This window comes from Acipenser ruthenus, chromosome 13 (genome assembly GCF_902713425.1).
Source record: "Acipenser ruthenus chromosome 13, fAciRut3.2 maternal haplotype, whole genome shotgun sequence".
Lineage (NCBI taxonomy): Eukaryota > Metazoa > Chordata > Actinopteri > Acipenseriformes > Acipenseridae > Acipenser > Acipenser ruthenus.
Genome location: NC_081201.1, coordinates 39193563 through 39211439, shown reverse-complemented (window position 1 = coordinate 39211439; position 17877 = coordinate 39193563). Strand labels below are relative to the sequence as shown.

At 36.9% G+C, this 17877-nt stretch overlaps 2 protein-coding genes across 5 annotated transcripts in view; one reads left to right on the top strand and one right to left on the bottom strand.

Annotated features, from left to right (window-relative positions):
* Positions 1-316: 316 nt before the first annotated feature.
* Positions 317-13613, bottom strand: LOC117418527 (FHF complex subunit HOOK interacting protein 2A-like). 4 transcript variants are annotated; one of them, XM_058985386.1, is made up of 19 exons: positions 13531-13613; positions 13262-13413; positions 11192-11270; positions 10850-11019; positions 9947-10051; positions 9345-9467; positions 8910-8978; positions 7708-8052; positions 6969-7165; positions 6138-6252; positions 5964-6040; positions 5476-5668; positions 4860-5029; positions 4326-4466; positions 4144-4234; positions 3594-3737; positions 3084-3224; positions 2716-2819; positions 317-2288 (listed from the first exon to the last, which is right to left on the bottom strand). In XM_058985386.1, the coding sequence occupies exons 2-19, from the start codon at positions 13304-13306 to the stop codon at positions 2183-2185; spliced, it is 2415 nt and encodes an 804-aa protein (XP_058841369.1). In that variant the 5' UTR covers positions 13307-13413; positions 13531-13613; the 3' UTR covers positions 317-2182. The 4 variants fall into 4 exon arrangements, with proteins under 4 accessions (XP_058841369.1, XP_033887563.2, XP_033887564.2 ...); XM_034031672.3 differs by lacking the exon at positions 13531-13613 and having other exon boundaries at positions 13262-13524; XM_034031673.3 differs by lacking the exons at positions 8910-8978; positions 13531-13613 and having other exon boundaries at positions 13262-13524.
* Positions 13614-17123: 3510 nt separating this feature from the next.
* LOC117417652 (actin-binding LIM protein 1-like) overlaps positions 17124-17877 on the top strand; it is an 84808-nt gene continuing 84054 nt past the window's right edge. Inside the window, exon 1 of the mRNA XM_058985370.1 lies at positions 17124-17521. Coding sequence (XP_058841353.1) covers positions 17509-17521 — 13 coding nt within the window. The 5' untranslated portion in view covers positions 17124-17508. The remainder of the gene's footprint in view (positions 17522-17877) is intronic.

Genomic DNA, 17877 nt, shown 5'->3' with positions numbered 1-17877 from the left:
GAACAACAGTTTATCCGACAATCTGTGAATCCATTTACAGTATATATAATATATATATATATATATATATATATATATATATATATATATATATATATATATCCCTTCTACAATACAAGAAATTTAAACACACTGTATAGCATAAACACTGTTGGTAATAAATGTACACAAGTGAAATGGAAACATTTTCCGTCTTTACCAATGGTGTCACTCCAGTACAAGGCCCATTCCTTAATAAATATTTGGGTTGTTGGAACACACATTATTACTACAGCAAATGGACACAAAACATATGAAACACTTCCAGAATCTTACAACAGTTTTTTTTTTTTTTTTTAAATCAATGTCCAATTTTTAAAACAACAAGTTTGCATAAAGTGGACAGACAACCCTAAGAAACACAAAGGCCGTCTCCCGCATTCTTAAAAAACCCCAAAAACAAACAAAAAAAAACCCCACAGAACAATACACTGCTACCAGACAGTAGACATGGCAAATACAAGAAAGATACATCATTTCATGTTCAGGACAACAGGAATGCACAGCAATCGTGTTCAAGACGGCTTGTAGTCTGGTTTGGTTTCACTTTGTCTCTCGGGTTGATAAAGGTTAATACTATAAGTGGCCAATGTTACTTTTTAAACCTCTTATTTTTTCTAGTCATATTTTTTCTAGTCATTGAAGTCATTTAGGCCAACTCCATGTTTAAATCTGCATCTGAAATCCATAAACCCTGCTTGGTTAAGTGTTACGATAAACATACAGTACTTGACATTATTATCACTGGATATGAAGCCTTCATTTAACAAGATGAGACCTAGATTTGTGTTAAAACATTAACTAGTGATTCCTGATTGAGGAGTTTCATTTAAATTGTTTACATTTAAAAAATCTGCTAAAATGTTATGCACCTGGTATAATTCTATCTGTGCGTTGTTCACGAAGTTGTATCAATTAATCCCTTATACAAAAAGAAACATTCCTACAAAAATAAAATATAATACCTAAAATCATGCCCATTCCCAAGGCACAGACGACAACACGATGGTTTAACAAAGCAACAGCCCCAGTTAAATAGCAAACACTGTTTTAGCAAAAAAAACCTAAAACTATAACCTGGAACACGTAATACACTACTCCACAATCACAATTTCTATTTTTATTTTTTATAAAAAGTGCAAATGTAGGTAGTAAAAAAGTTTTTCTCTGAATATATGTATATATAAAATCCAATTTGGTCCATTAAAATCTATACTACAGTGTGTTCATTTCAAATCTTTTGAGGGTTTGTAAGCATCACAGCACTGCTCTAGTTTGTTTATTTACCACCATACTGGGCTGTAAAGCACACACATTAAATAGCAACAACAAAGCTTAATGTTTAAATTGACGAATGGTTTTTCTACCAATTGTTTTGGGTATTCGGTCTGAATTTAATTTTCTTTTTGTGTTTCTATTACCTTAATTATGCAAAATGCATATTTTACACATCGTTTGTGCAGTCTGTCGTCAGTTTTGGTCTACAAGTTGTGTTCTTGTATTTACACTTCTGTCCATATTCATTTTTGGGTATAATGCTAAAATATCTGCACTAAAAATGCTCAAATGAAAAACAAAACAGAAAACACCTAGCTTTATTTAAAAAGAATTGTTAAGAACAGAGGCAGTTTTTGCACGCAAACCCATGGTGTTTTTTGTGTTTTCTTTTACCCCCTCCCTTTTCTCATCCAGTTTAAGAAAAATGTTATAAAATAAAATGTAAAAAAGACAGCTAGGCATGTTTTTGCACCATATACATTAAGCAGGATGATACATGTATTGTAGTAAATTTTCCTTCTGTTCTTGGTCCAAGTCTTTCCAACTCTTTTCAAACCAGTTCCCTTCTTTATCCTATAAGATCTTCACAGGGTCATAATTTAGCTTTTGGTTTAGCAGTTGTAGGTCTAAGAACATGACCATTAGTCAAAAAGATGCGACAACTAAAGAATCAGGCTGTATCAAAGCCAGGTTGTTAATTGGTGGCCTGTCATGATCAGCAGTCATGAAAAAGGACAGATTTTTGTTAAAGAATAAAGGGCTTCTTAGTTCTGCTCTCCTGACAACTCACTGCAGCACATCTGTTGAGCTTCCAAATTGTCTTGTTTAAAGTATGTGACAGTCACAGTGTGCATTACAATGTCCTCTATGGCGTTGTTGATGCGTGAAATTTAACAAATGCTATTGCTGCCAACTCCTTACAAAACTCCTCCAGGACAATCACACCCTCCAACAAGGTACTGTGATCAATGCTGAAAAATAAAACAAAAATATTTTAGGCTGATAACAATTAACAATATGTGCCAATAATACCAATGTGCTGTAAATTCCCATTAAACAACAAAACTTTAATTAAAAACATACTTTGCCTTCATTATTATTGCTTTTGCAGTAACCCTTGCATATATAACTTCCACTGCACCTTCAGTAAAAGCATTGCATTGTGGGTGAAGCTCAGTAACCCTCGCATATATAACTTCCACTGCACCTTCAGTAAAAGCATTGCATTGTGGGTGAAGCTCAGTAACCCTTGCATATATAACTTCCACTGCACCTTCAGTAAAAGCACTGCATTGTGGGTGAAGCTCAGTAACCCTTGCATATATAACTTCCACTGCACCTTCAGTAAAAGCACTGCATTGTGGGTGAAGCTCAGTAACCCTTGCATATGTAACTTACACTGCATCTTCAGGGTCCATTCCCAGCAATCGCTTTCTGACCTGCAGAAGTTTAGGGGTAAAATCTGGGATGCGCTGGATTCTTAACATAAGGTCTCCAACCACCTGAAAATAGCAGGAATAAAAATATGAAATATATATCCAACCTAGTAAGTCACTTGTTATTTGCCAAATACCCTGAGGGACATATCCTTGCCTTGGGCTTGCCCTGAAATTACAACAGCATTGAGCACTACATACCATCCTGTAAGTCCATACTGGACATATATAAACACAAATATTTACACTGCTTAACCTTATCATCACTAATAAGGAATGGAATGCAGCCAATAAAGGTGTGTGAACTTTCAGTCCAGTTCAATTACTTACCCTGACAATCACAGAGAAGAGAGACCGACAGCCTGGAGCTAGGTTGATGTAGGGGTCTAATAAGTACTCGTGTATGTGAGGGTGGGGAAACATGGACAATTTCGACAACACTGAAGTCACTTGTAAATTCACATCATAAGGCTGAAAACAAAAACATATGGATGATATGAATTCATTATATAATGTAAAAGTGTAAACTATAAAATAAAAAAAAAAAACAGTATCTATGAAAGGGCATAAAGGAATTATCTGTACATTCTATCGCTTAATATAACCCCTTTGGTCAAATTTTAAATTACATTTTTTGAATTTTTAAAAGTTTGTGTGAACTCAATGAAGTTTGAGAAGTCGCACTGCCATAACTTGGACAATTGTGCACACAGTGACTGACGGGGACATAAACTCAAATGTACCATTTAAAAAAACAAAACAAAAAAGCTCTACTTTTATTAAACCAGCTTTTTAAACTTTTTACAGGTTTGCAATTACTGTAGTTATTTTGTTTTGTACCTGATCAAGGATCCTACCCATCCGGTCAAAAAGAACTTTAAGGAAATGCCCCTCAAAGAAAGCAGCATCCAAACGACACTTTTCAAATGTCTTCGGTGCTCCTGGCCACTCCCATCTCGTGCAGAAAGCACAGAATTCACGGAACTATAAAACGATATACAAAGCGAATAACACTGTGCATTAAAAATGGCAACATTCGTATTCAATTTCAAATGCTTATTTTACATTTTGTATAAACAGGCTTCTAAGAACCTATTCAATCTAGTAGAAAATGTTTTTTTCAGTTCTTTTTATTTTAGTTTTAGAAGAATTACACTACACTACCTGTATATTTAGTTTGTTCGTTAACTGGGGTGAAGGCTATGTAGTAAGAGATTATTGCATAAAATAACAAATTATTTTAAAATGAATGTATCCACTTGAATGTAGCATTACTCTATGTGGCTATGCTTTGTGTGATGGCCGTCACACTGGTTTTCATTTATTCCAATGTAGTTTTCAAACGGTTAAAAACAATACTGAACAGTGCATAAAAAAACTAGCGCTTTACCTGTCTATGTGCATCTCTGAGGTAGGTATCATAACCTGTGCCTTCTACATGATATGAAGATTTTGCTTCATCTGGGACTAAACAAAGGAAGCTATAGGAAGATGCACATTATTATTATACATGTGTTTTTTCCCACAAACATTATATATATGTGCCTTTTATTTATAAAAACATTGACATACCTATTTACAATTTTATGAACCTCTGTCTTGCCATCAGATTTTGTGTGGTCTGGAGTTTGAGGCGGGGATCCACTCAGCCAATCAGCTGATAATCTGTTGCCAGGTGAAAGGTCTGTAAAAAGAGGATCTTCCTCTAGGTCTCTAAAAAAAGAGATTTAACAAAAGATTACAACACATAAAATGAGATATGGAAACTAATATGCTGGGACTGAGAACAGTGGGTTCCATAATCAATTTCTAAACATCAACTAATAACATATCTGGAATATTTAAAATCACAGTGCGGCAAACTAGGTCTTATTTAAGATTTACTGATTTTGGAACATTTTGGAATTGGAATGTATTTTTTTGTGCTTATTTAGGGGTTCTTTGCTTAGAAAACACTAACCAGGGCTGTCAGTATACATCAGAATGTAATATATGGTTTCAATGTTTAAATCCTGACACCTGCATAGCATTTAAAATTTCATAAAAATGTACCAAAAGTACATCCCTAACAGCTCCAGCGTGTGTAAAAGCAGTATTAAAACCCACATGGCTCCAGCTATTTGTCCGTTTTCCACCATGTCTTTGTCTTCTTGACAGGGAGGTTTGTATTCGGTGTAGTTTCTCTCCTCCAAGTTTCTGATGACCAGGTTGTAAATTATGTGCTCACTGGGTTTTTGTAAAAGGTGCTCAAACATTCTTAGGGTCATTATACTGATCTATAAATAATAAAAGAAAAATATACCTTTAACCAACCATAATTCCTTAAATAGTACAGTTATTTTTCATGTATCTATATTCCACCACAATGTGCATTTATATGAACATGGCTTCATTTTAGTTGCATTTTACAAATTCTTAAAAAAAACTAATAAATGATAAAATGCCTTTTGAGAAGTTCTTATCAAAAGTAAAGGTTCTATCCATTTTGTCTCATCACGTCCGGTTTGTTGCAGCCTTTTATGATAAAATAATGATTTAAATAAACTGATAATTTATCTAATCCACTTTTCATCATGGATCTAAATTCTGTTCACTAATACTCACTTCAAAGAGCCCAAGTATTCTTTCTCAGTAATAAGTAAAGATGAAGGCGATATCCTTAATCTATCACGGCAAAGTCAATTGAAAGTTAATATATTAGATTATTATGCGAATGCCTCACCTCATCTGAAAGATGATCACAATGCTCTATGAGTCGGTGCCTCAGAGGATAACTATTAATGCCCGCCAGTGTTTCAGGCTCTCTCTGCTCCCCCAGAATAAAGTAAATTGTCTCCTGCAGCAAAGCCCCAGACGTGACCTGGCGAATGAGACGGTTTAGCAGAGCTGTGGAGGTCAGAATTCCAATTTCAGACCTAAAATAAAAATGCAAACATTTAACTCTGATGGAGAAAGCAAATTTATTTACTGTGCCTAAAAAACAAATACAATAAAAGTTAGCAATCCTTCTGTTTAACCTGGATTCTTTTTAATAACTAGATTAAAATAAAATGTATCTTAAAAACATAACAAATTCTGTAAAACAATGTTTTGCACAGTGGAGAAGTGCTTCTGCCAAAGCACCAGAAAGTCAGCACACCCTTAAGAAATAGCTGAAGTGATATTAGGCTTTGTTTAATGCAAAAATGACAAGTCTGCTTTGGAACTTACGTCTGCATTAACTGTGGCTCCATGACAGAAACAAAGAACCTCTCCCGCACGTATCTTGCAAGTGTTACTGCAGCAGTCTGCCAAACACAAAACAAAACAAATTGAAAGTCTCTGTACAGCAACTGCTATAACTGATTTAAAAAAGCATGATTCTCAAGCAAAATGTATGTATACCTTCTGTGCTTCTTTGATAAGCTGATCACAGTAATCCAACCAAGAAAGGAAAGAGATGAGGGCTCGCTTTCCTGGGAATGCTGTCGTGTCTTCTTTGCCGCTGTATGCATCCAATCTAATTAAATGACAAGCTTTTACTTTAGAACGTCCAAAAAAAATGGGTTTTAAATTAATTTCATTGTAAAAAAACTGTCAACTTGTACATTTAGAATTTGTATGGACATTTTGCAAATTATATATATGTTTAATTGTAATACGAAATATGTGCAGTTGACAGACGTGTAATAGACACTTTCTGAAAAGATACAGAAGATTAGTAAAATATACTGAATGGCTTTCTGGGCATTTCCATATATATATATATATATATATATATATATATATATATAAAATATATATATATATATATATATATATATATATATATATATATATATATAATTATTATTATTTGTTTATTTTAGCAGACGCCTTTATCCAAGGCGACTTACAGAGACTAGGGTGTGTGAACTATGCATCAGCTGCAGAGTCACTTACAATTACGTCTCACTCGAAAGACGGAGCACAAGGAGGTTAAGTGACTTGCTCAGGGTCACACAGTGAGTCAGTGGCTGAAGTGGGATTTGAACCGGGGACCTCCAGGTTACAAGCCCTTTTGTTTAACCACTGGACCACATATTATATATATATATATATATATATATATATATATATATATATATATATATATATTATATTTATTTTTTTATACAATATAAAAACTTGTATTTCTCGCCAATTCGAGTTGTGCACAGTGATAGGATTACCTGAAGATATCAGAAACGTGCCTACCCCCAGTTAACTGACTCGACAGTCTCGATATCCAGTGGATCCATTGACTGCGGCAGTGCTTTGTAGAACACAGTCAGCCTCTCTGTCAGAAGCTCACACAGGGCAGTGTTCTCTGTCAGGCACTTGGCAGCTGCTGGCTCAGGCAAACTCACTAACAACATAAGACCTTCACAGGCTTTCACTACAATCCGTCCATCCTGAAAAAAGCACAAGAGTTGCTGCTTTAAAAAACAAATTAATTAATCAGCAACACAAGTATTACTTGTGTAGAAATCCATCATGACATCCCTCGCCCACTGTCTGTACAGATGGCATGCAGCACAGAATGCAACAACATCAGATTCACTAATACATTATTCAGTCAATAACGCCAAAAAAAAATGCTTTTTTTTTTTTTTTTTTTTTTTTTTTAACTCTATGCTTCCCAGTGTCCAATATATTTGACATTGAGAAAATAGACATTAAATAGGTATGGGGACATACCCTGGGCAGCAAAGGGTTAATATTAAAAAAAAAATAAAAAAAGATGAAAAATATTACTGCAAGTGTGATAAAGTGCTTCGTTCCATCCCCATGATTAAACACAAAAGCACAATCAACACAGTCTTTTCATGCATTAAGATTTTACATTACATCCCCTTGAATGAAAAAACAAACAAACAATTAAAAAGCAATCCAGCTCCACCTATTACCATTTCTTTCTAAATAAATATTCTAAAGAAAGCAGTGCAACACTTACAGGGCTCCTTGTTAGATTAAGCAAAGAATTGACTAGATTGTAGTCCTGGTTGGGACAATTTGCAGCGGGCTCGTTCTGCGACGGTATATGCAATGTGTTCACAGAGGCAGACTCCTCAGCAGCAGTCTTGTTCTGCGACGGTATATGCAATGTGTTCACTGAGGCAGGCTCCTCGGAAGTCTGTTCCGTCGACTCAGTTTCATTGTTGGTAGCTGCTCCTGGTTCTCCAGTGAGCTCAGTCTGCCCAGTATCTGAAGCGGAGGAAGCACTGGGTTCCTTGAGTTTTCCCGATATGCTTTCTCTAACAGGGATGGAGGACCCGCTTGCACCTGCCTTTGACTTGTTCTGAGAAACAAAAACAAAAGGTTAATAATTACTGCAGGAATCATAGGTCTAAAATAGTCAGTTTTATTTCTCTCCCATTTCTGTTGCTGAAACATGAAACCGCTTCAAAAAAGTGTAGGCGCTAGAAAGCAATGTACCAACACACATATGGAACTACTGTACTTTGGAAACACCTACAAAAATCGTGTACTGTATAGTGTAAATTAACAAAACTCAAACAAGCTCATTTACAAATACTGATTAATTGATAAGTACTCATTTTGACAAAAACACAAGTATTTTATGTGCAGAAATGATGTAGACAAAAAAATTAAAATAAATGTGGAAACTGCTCTTTACAAAAATATCTTCTAATCAGCCAACTTAGATCTCACCTACATTCATTTCTGACTCTACAATCTGCTAAATTGGACAAAGATGACTGCAAACAGCCAACAGGTACTATTTATAGCTTTTTATAACCCTTTATAAGCTTTATTTTTCTACCTAATTTTGAAATGCCCAAACTGGATACAATCCGCATACTGATTAAAGAGGACTGCTGATCAAAAGGTGACCTCCACCCCCACTGTCAGGCCTTATCTCACATGCCAAGGGATGTTACCACTGAACACTGGAGGACAGGCCCAGCCTGTGAAGATTCTGACTGGACTGGTAACAAACCCTACCTGCCCAGTAGGGGTCACTGCAGTGCAATGATGTGAACTACCCATAACTAATTTACATCCCCCGCAATAAATAACACATAGTGGAATATATCAGCACAAGATCAGCGCAAACAGGGGTGGGATGTTAGAAATAAAGCAATATGCAGTGCTCAACTATGCATTCACAGGTTCAGTTTAAAAGCTATTTACCAATGTAGTTTCTGCAGCCTGGCTGCTCACCTGCCTTCTGTAAGAGTGCAGGACAGGATCCTGCTTCACCTAACAAACAAGGGTGAAGTGAAACATCAAGCACAGAGACCCCAATGCAAGCTGTTCCAAACACTGACTTAGAATCGTCTATAAGGAACTGTTAACATCTTGAACATTTGTGTTGAAGTAAAATATCAAAAAAGTGACAACCAAATTGGTGTAAATCAATTTAATTATCAAAACACTGACTGTTGGTAGCATTTTTTATTTATTTTTTGGTTTTGTGATTCATTACGCTGCTCACTCGCACAAAAATAAAAATAATAAATAGTGGAATATAACAATCATAGGGACTGTGACATTAAAAGACTAGAGGGCTTTTGGTGTAAAAAAAAAAAAAACAAGAAAAAAGAAAAAAAAAATAGGTATCCATACCTCTAAGAAAAAGTTGACCAGGTAGGGGTCTTGCTTCAGCTTTGCACACACTATACAGAGAAACTGGATTTCTTCATTCTCGGTAGGAGCTGTTAGAACCTCTCCACAAAGACGGATAAGTTTCTATAGAGAAAAAAAACAAACACAATTTAAAATTCAAACTGTGAAAACTACGAATGAATAATAAAAAAAAAAAAAATGAAGCAAAAAGTGTAATCAACTATATTAAAAAAAAAAAAAGAGTTATTTCAGACAACTGGAAGTAGTGTACAATTTAGAATGAATGGATTTTCAAACAAATTAAAATATTGGTCCCTTACTCACAAAGCTGTATTTGTTTTCTTTGTTAACAAACATAACACCTTCAGTGAAAGCTGAATACTTTTATTTCAATAACATAATTATTTTCTATTATTTCTTTAAAAGAAAGCGGTAATTAAAGTTAGCATGTACCTGCGTAAATGAAAACTCATATCAGCACAAGAGCTGTACTGCAGTCACAATCTAGATTGAGTAGAGCAGCTGACGGCGTCTTTTTTATACTTGAATTGTAAGAACACAACACACAGGAAATCAGTGTTACCATCCTCACAGCCGCTCACCTGAACTGGCCTGTGCACATTGATGTGGGGAAGCAGGGGCTGACGGATTCTTCCTAGAAGTTTTGTATAGAATGACAACACCTGCTGCTTCATTCCAGGCGGGCACTGAAAAAGAACAAATGGTTTTGAACAATGCAAGAATACGAGATTTCCACATTATTAACATGTGGCGCTGAAATCAACAGCATTTTAGCATCTGTGAAATAAAAGCATGGTCTCTTCATACAATTACATGCAGACCCTTTACAGACCAAAACTAGAAAACATAAAAGGCTGTGATCAGTGATGATTGGTAGTTACAAGCCCTAGTCTAGGTGTGCCTTAACTTTGCACATTTATTGTGCAACGCAAAAGGAAAAGTAAATTGTTTGTCCTCTATGAGAACTGCGATGTGCAGTACATACGGACACTGAGATCTTCATTGACTTCTGTATACATGCACACTTGCTGTAACCATCAGGTGGAACACAATACCCAAATGTTGATTGTAAAAATGTATTTGTAAATCTTGAAAAGAGCCTCTGGCTTGCGGCCATGTTCATGTCAGGGAAAATAAATCTCTACCTATATATATATATATATATATTTATTTTTTTTAAAAGACCAAAATTACAATAAATAAGTTTCTTTCTTTATTCGGTGGAAATCATTTTTAAAGTCACTTCTAAATTTTAAGACCCTGAGAATGGTCCTTGTGGTGCAACGCAAGAGTAACTCAGTGTGTACTACTGTGTAATCACACAGACAAGGATGACAAGCCGTTGTGTGTACAGTATATTGGTTAATGAATCCTCTCTGCTTTTGACTGTGTGTGAACAAACCCCAAACACTCAAAGCTGAGTTGTGAAGCGTATAAAGACAGCAAGTGAGAGATAGTGCTTGGCAGCTGGGTGCGAGTCTTACATCAGCTTTGCCCAGCGTGTAGAGGGTCTCCAGGATCTTGTGATGCAGTAAATACTCCATGCAGGGCCCCGTCTCTCCAGACTCACGCTCATTCTCCTCCTGTATCAGGATGTCAAGCATCTGCTCCAGATGGGAGGGGATGTTTGTGTCTGTCACTGGGGCTTTATCATCTAGAGCACACAACAAACACTTAATCTCAGTGAGACATTTTCCTGTTGCACTTACAAAGAACTCTATTGCAGTTGGGTTATCCAATCCTGTACAGATGCCCCCTTTGCTATAAAGATAAGGTAAAAAAATATATACAAAAGACATGAGCACTAGGAGCTGTTAACTCCTTACCTGACGTTTCTATATAGTAATGTGTGATTGCCTTCCAGTGGTACACAAAATCCTCTTGCAAGGGAAGTGAAGGAGCGAGCTGCAAGAAGAGAAACACCATGCATTACAAATACATGCATTGTGGGCGAGAAACTAACTTAAAATGACACAATCCAAAAGAAATGAAAGAAAACACATCACTCTATAGTGTAGCAAAAATACAACTGGTTACTGTAGAAAAAATGAAATGTATTTTTGTAATGATGATGCAACATTACTGTTGTCAACCAAAGGTCAAGAAAAAAATAAAGATTGTAATTCTACTCTTACAAGATGATAAATTGTGCTATGCAAAATGTCTTGCTTCATAAGTACACGTAAGACATACTTAACAGCACAATTCATAACCTTGTTAGCAGAATTACAATCTGTATTTTTTCTTGACCTTTGGTTGACAACAGCAATGTTGCATAATCATCATCACCATCATCATCATCATTACAGCAGTGTGGAGTAGTGGTTAGGGCTCTGGACTCTTGACCGGAGGGTTGTGGGTTCAATCCCAGGTGGGGGACACTGCTGCTGTACCCTTGAGCAAGGTACTTTACCTAGATTGCTCCAGTAAAAACCCAACTGTATAAATGGGTAATTGTATGTAAAAATAATGTGATATCTTGTAACAATTGTAAGTCGCCCTGGATAAGGGCGTCTGCTAAGAAATAAATAATAATAATAATAATAATAATAATAATCATTACATAAATACTGCAGAGCAAGCCTTGACCCCATACATGTATTATGAAACCGGACAGTAACTAGGCAACCACTTGGACCAAAGGCAGTGAAGGCTTGATGGAGTAGTATAGGGAATGAAAAGGTACATTATGGAAGGTTCTACAAGTTTACTACAAGTTTGATAGGCTCCTGGAGAACAGAGAAAAGTGAAATAAAGTTCTGCAGTCTCGTTTTTGGAGTTTCCCAGCTGAAGGCTAGTCCTTGAAACCCACATCACAAACAGAATGAAGGAAACGCCCCAGCTGTCCACCTGCTGCCCTATAGTATCACTGTGCTTCAGTATGAATTCCAGAAATCAGCTTCAAGCATAACTACACGCATATATATCCTGTAACATACCGGTGACCCCTTTATTCTCAAAAAAGCCCTTGGGATCCAGAAAGCTTTTGTGCCTGGAATCAGTATTATTATTGTACATCGATTGGGTTTTGGTATTTTCTAAATTGCAAAAGGCAAGTTCTGTGCGGATGAAGACAGGACTTTAACAATTACTAATTTGCCAAATAATCAAACATAATAAGGTTGTAAAAAAAAAAAAAAAACTTAATAAAAAAAGTAATTTTCTTAGGGATAATTTTCCATTAGTAACGACTTATAAAGTTGCTAATTTTTTGTAATGCGTTCTATTAATAAAAAATGTAAAAAAAATAAAAAGAAATTGGGGGGGGAGGGAAGTCTCCATAAGACGAAATCGTTAAGTGCTTTCATTTCATAGTGAATTTAAAGGGGTATGTTCATCTGTCTTGAACACCTAGACTTTAATACTAAAAGGAATCAAAATAGGTTATTCATTTAGGACAAGCTGAGGTACTGAGTGAATATTATTACACAGCTCTGTCTCCGTCAACTCAAATTTAAAAACCAAAGTTGTTAACTCTTTGTGTTACAGCCTTTACATTCCAGAGAGCAGATTGTGGTTTTTATTATTGTTTTATGCTTGACATAGATCTCTATAAATTAAGTGTTTTTCGTTCCATAACTTTCAAATTAATTCATAAAAGGGCCAGAAATTAAATAGTAACGCAAATATATGCCGATTATTACTAAGCTATTTTTTTTTATTCACAAATGACGTGGTGTTTACCGGTACGTGTCATTTGAAAAACAAAGAGTTTAACAAACAGAAGAAATGTCCAATAAATTACATGTTTAACTTTTTTTTAAAAAACCAGTCCTCCAGACAACGACAGAACAAATTAAAAAAAAAAAACCTTAGGCCCATTGCACCCCGGACTCGATTCGAGTCTTAGCCGTTTAACCTCCGCCTCCTGCGGCTTGTATGCTGTGCAAACTTACCGCCTCGACTGCGTGCTGGAGGATGGAGGTGAATTTGGAAAACATTTTGTTTTTCGACTGCAGCAGTTTCTCCCGAGAAGATTTAGAGAATTCCTCAATCTTCTTCCTGTTGGTGCCGCCGCGATCCAGAGTGGAGGTGTCATACAGCAACACTCGACACAAGAAAGAAAAAAATTAAAAATGTTACAACAATAAAATAATAAACGAGAAGCCACACAGCAGCATAGCCTGTCCCGGTTACACTGTTAACTGTCGCTGACGTAACTTACGCACTCAAGCCTTCTCTGAGACACCGTGGCACTTAGAAAGTAATGCATGCCGACTGACCACCAGAGGGCCTCAGGAGACGAGGCATTCTTCACTGCCAGCTATTGAAAATATCTGGACACATCAGAGTAAATCGCATTGTTCGTAGATTAATCATATTTAGGGTACCACTGAACTTGTGAGAAGGATTGTTCATCGTTTTTTTAAGAGGAGACGATGATCTATTTAGAGCAGGGGTCTCCAATCCTGGTCCTGGAGAGCCAGTGTCCCTTTTGAAGCTAGCCTGCTGATCTTGGCTAGGGACTCCCAATAGCTTGGTATCATTCATTGCTTAGGGTAGGTGGTTAAGGAAAGGTTATTGGCTTGACAATGGAAATGAGGCACCATTCTAATGGGGCATTTCCACTTGGGTATAAAAATAATAAGTGAATAAATAAAACTACTTTCATAGTTGTTTATTCAATGTATCTTTAAAAGTAACAACTGTATTTTTCAAATGTTTCATTAAAAAAAGCCTTCAGACAAAAGAGGGAGACCTGGCAGGTCTGTAAATGAAGAACAGCTGCAGGGATAGTACAACACACCACAGCAACAACTGATGCATTGGAATTGCAGTGCAGTGATGGGCAGGTACAGTGCACCTAAGCTGAATTTCATTGCAGTTATATTGCTGTGATGGGCAGGTAGAGTGCACCTAAGCTGAACTGCACTGCAGTTATATTGCTGTGATGGGCAGGTATAGTACAGCTATCCTGAATTGCATTGCAGTTATATTGCTGTGATGGGCAGGTAGAGTGCAGCTATCCTGAAGTCTAACTGGAGGTGAGCCTGCATTTAAACCACTGTAACTGCACATTGCACACAATGATGATGCTTAAAGTGTCTGCAATCCTTTTAGCATAGACTTCACCATCACAACATTCACAACACAGCTCAGCATAGTGTTCTCAAAGGGTTCTTTCTGAATCGAGTGTAAGCGGTCGGGGGCTGGTGGAATGTGCTTCAGTCTCTAATAAAATGTAATAAATGTGCTCTGTTTATACAGTCGGCTGAACAAATAGTAGGAAAGCACAACCAGACGCTGAATTTCCTTCAGATATTGCTACATACTGTACTGCAGACATGTACAACAGGGGCCCGTTGTGATAAACTTTGATCAGACAGTTCAGTATTTGCTGTACTTTTATTCTTTTGCTAGAGAAGTTACCTCTGGTGGAAAAACTGTGAAACAGACTTCCAATGTAAGTTTAACACAGTGATACTAACGATGTCATTTTAGTTGACTAAGATAATAAAGCTACTGTATTAACACCATTTTAAAAAGGTTCCCGTCTCTTAACATGTTATGTTGTATGCAGTCATTCAGACTGGTTCACAGTACTGTTGCTCCTATATTAAAATTACAATAATACTAATCTCTGTGCTCTAACTGGCTGTGATCTTCAAGGTCTTTGTTGTTTTTTAAGTTCCTATTTTTTGCTGAGAGGTCACAATGTCACTAAAGAAGACATTTAACATTCTGCCCATAGCATTTCATAAAACCAATGAAGGAAGAGGTTTAGGCAGATTACAAGAGATGGAAGATATGATAATAGCTTTTTCAGTGCTAGCAGTTTCTTTCTAAACCACTAGATGGCGCTCCAGTTTAGACTTTTAAAAGCCAGTTTCCCCTAGAAAGCTGTTTAGTTATGTAATTGGATTCAGTAAACTAGCAGTCGAATCTTGCGCATGCAACGTACCTATCTAAAACAAACAGGTTGGAAGTAATATAGTTCAAAATGTGAAGCATGATTTATACAAATTAACCCTCCCCCCTTTTATTTTGCTGTGTTTGAAAAACAATGATTCACATCTACTTGCTTAAGTGTCTTGCTAAGCGTCAGTCAACAAGGAGTGTTTTTTTTTTTTTTGTAGTCCTTATACTGTACCTTGTAGAATGACCGGGCTCGGGGCTTCAAAAGGAAAGGGAGCCTTTAGTGAATGCAACTACAGGGTTATTTTTGAGCCCCGTGGGCACGCAATGTAAACTAGCCCCACACAGTACTTCAACAAAATGAATGTTGCTGAGGGTAGGCATTAAGCTACGCGCATTTTATGGAACCATTCTGCGCATTGCAAAGCCCTGTGCGCTTCTCGCAAACTTTGCCATCTTCATTCAAATTTGGCCTTGAGAGCAATTCAAATAATTTTGCGCTTAAGTATATGACATTTGTCCACATGCATATATTTGAATATAATGTTTATCATTATCATAGGCATTAGCATGGCTAATGTTCCCACTGGGATAGAGGTTTTAAGATGCCAGACCACATACAAAGCAACTCACCTTGTCAAACACATTCACTGTGACAGGTCTCAAAGTATTGAACTACTTTACTACTCCTTACCTATTAATCGTATTATTACTTGTACTGTGATTCTTGAAATGTATTTGCTTACGATTGTAAGTCGCCCTGGATAAGGGCGTCTGCTAAGAAATAAATAATAATAATAATAATAATAATAATAATAATAATAATAATAATAATAATAAACCTGGGATAGAAGAGACCCCCCTGCCCTTTGATGTTCTGGCTGATATAATTTGGCACATTCCTAGGGTTGACACCTAGTTCCAAACTATGGAAAACATTGGTAGACTGACAGATCAGCAATCTTCTTTTTAAAATTCTTAAAATACCTGACTTGGGCAAGAGGGAGGTCTCAGAGTGAAACGTTGATTTGGGCACTGTAATGTAAAAGATGTGGGTCTATTCTAGACACTATAGGAAGCAGTGACTTTATTAGGAAGATATCTTCAAAACGCATCCTGTTATATCAAATAGCAAATAAAATAGCAAATAATACAGCAAATGACAGGCGGTTTAAGACCTTGCGCAGTTAGCTGTTAGTTTATTGACCACAAAATAGGTTAAAGCAAAATGTATTTAGCTGGTGCTGAACTCAGTATGCACATACTGTATGTGTGTATCACAGACTGCTACCAAGCATCCCTGTGTGAAACTATATAGTCTGCTGCCTGTATGCATATGCACGAGCTGTTCATGTGCTAACGTTCGCGTGTTTGATTGCTTTCCACACGACTAATATGAATGACCTTCAAGTCGCGAGCCAGTGTAAAATAATGTAACTGTAAATCCAATACAGAACTACAGTGTAATACAGAATACAGGCAGGTTCTGTGACTGCGCATTCATCTGGTTCATCCTCTTCTGTGTAAGAAGCCAATACGCGCCCCTCTTAACTTGTTCTGTTAGTTGAAATTAATGGGTTCATCAGATGAGTCTCATCTGCTGCAAAACCCATACGCAATGCTGCACGACCTACTGCTTTCGTCGTAGTGCATTTCTGTGAGGTGGTGCAGGAGATATGTAACACATTACAGCCTATACCTATTCAGTGCCATGGAGTCTGTTTTGTGTGAGCTTTTGGAGCATGCAATTACACTTTAACATGGCTACCTTATGCGATACATTTTCAGATGAATACGGCTACAATCTCATGCCCCCCCTCTTGATCCGCCCATGCTACAATATGCGATACATTTTAGGTGCGCGCCTCACATCTTTCACAGCGCGTTTTTGCTTGCGCATCTTTGAATCTCACTCCCGTCCTATGACCACAGCCTATAAAATATGAATGAAGCGAACATTAATATTTTATTATTTACTGTGCAATTTAATTGCATATAAAGAAAGGAACCAGTCAGTTATCACTGTCGAAGAGGACACGCCCAACTCTGTGCCGTCTATTTCTGTATTGGCTGGATTTTTTTTACAGTGTTATTATTGTCTATAGACCTTTTGGCTGAGTCTCTTGCTTTCCACCCATTAGCGAAACAAGGACGAGCGTAAAAAAAGTGTCCGTCACCGGAGATCTACTACAGCAAGCGACAAACATACCTGGATCTGAGATCGAGCCTGAAAAAACGGCAGAATTGAAACCACGGACGCAGAGGGAGATTCGTTGCTTTTCTAGACATGTCGTCAAGAGGTAAATGTGCAAGCCTTCACATGCGGCAGTGTGCCTTGCTTTTTGCACTACTGCAGTAGAGAGCTCCTCTCCCTTAGGTTTGGTTTACATGGCACAGGCAGAACAGGTTAATGTGTCAGTTGCGTTGCTGTAGCGGCAGAACTTCATTATGAGGGTGCTCACGGTGATGTATGACACGGTGTGATTGTATTGGCATATTTTCAGTATACCTGACTGTGTTTGAATATATGCTTTTGAGACGGATGGCTGATTTTTTAAAAGCCGATATTGATTATTTATTGTACCCGTGTGTTTTCTCAGATACACACTATATATATTTTGTGTAGTTTATAAAGCGGGTTGAATAATGAGGTAGG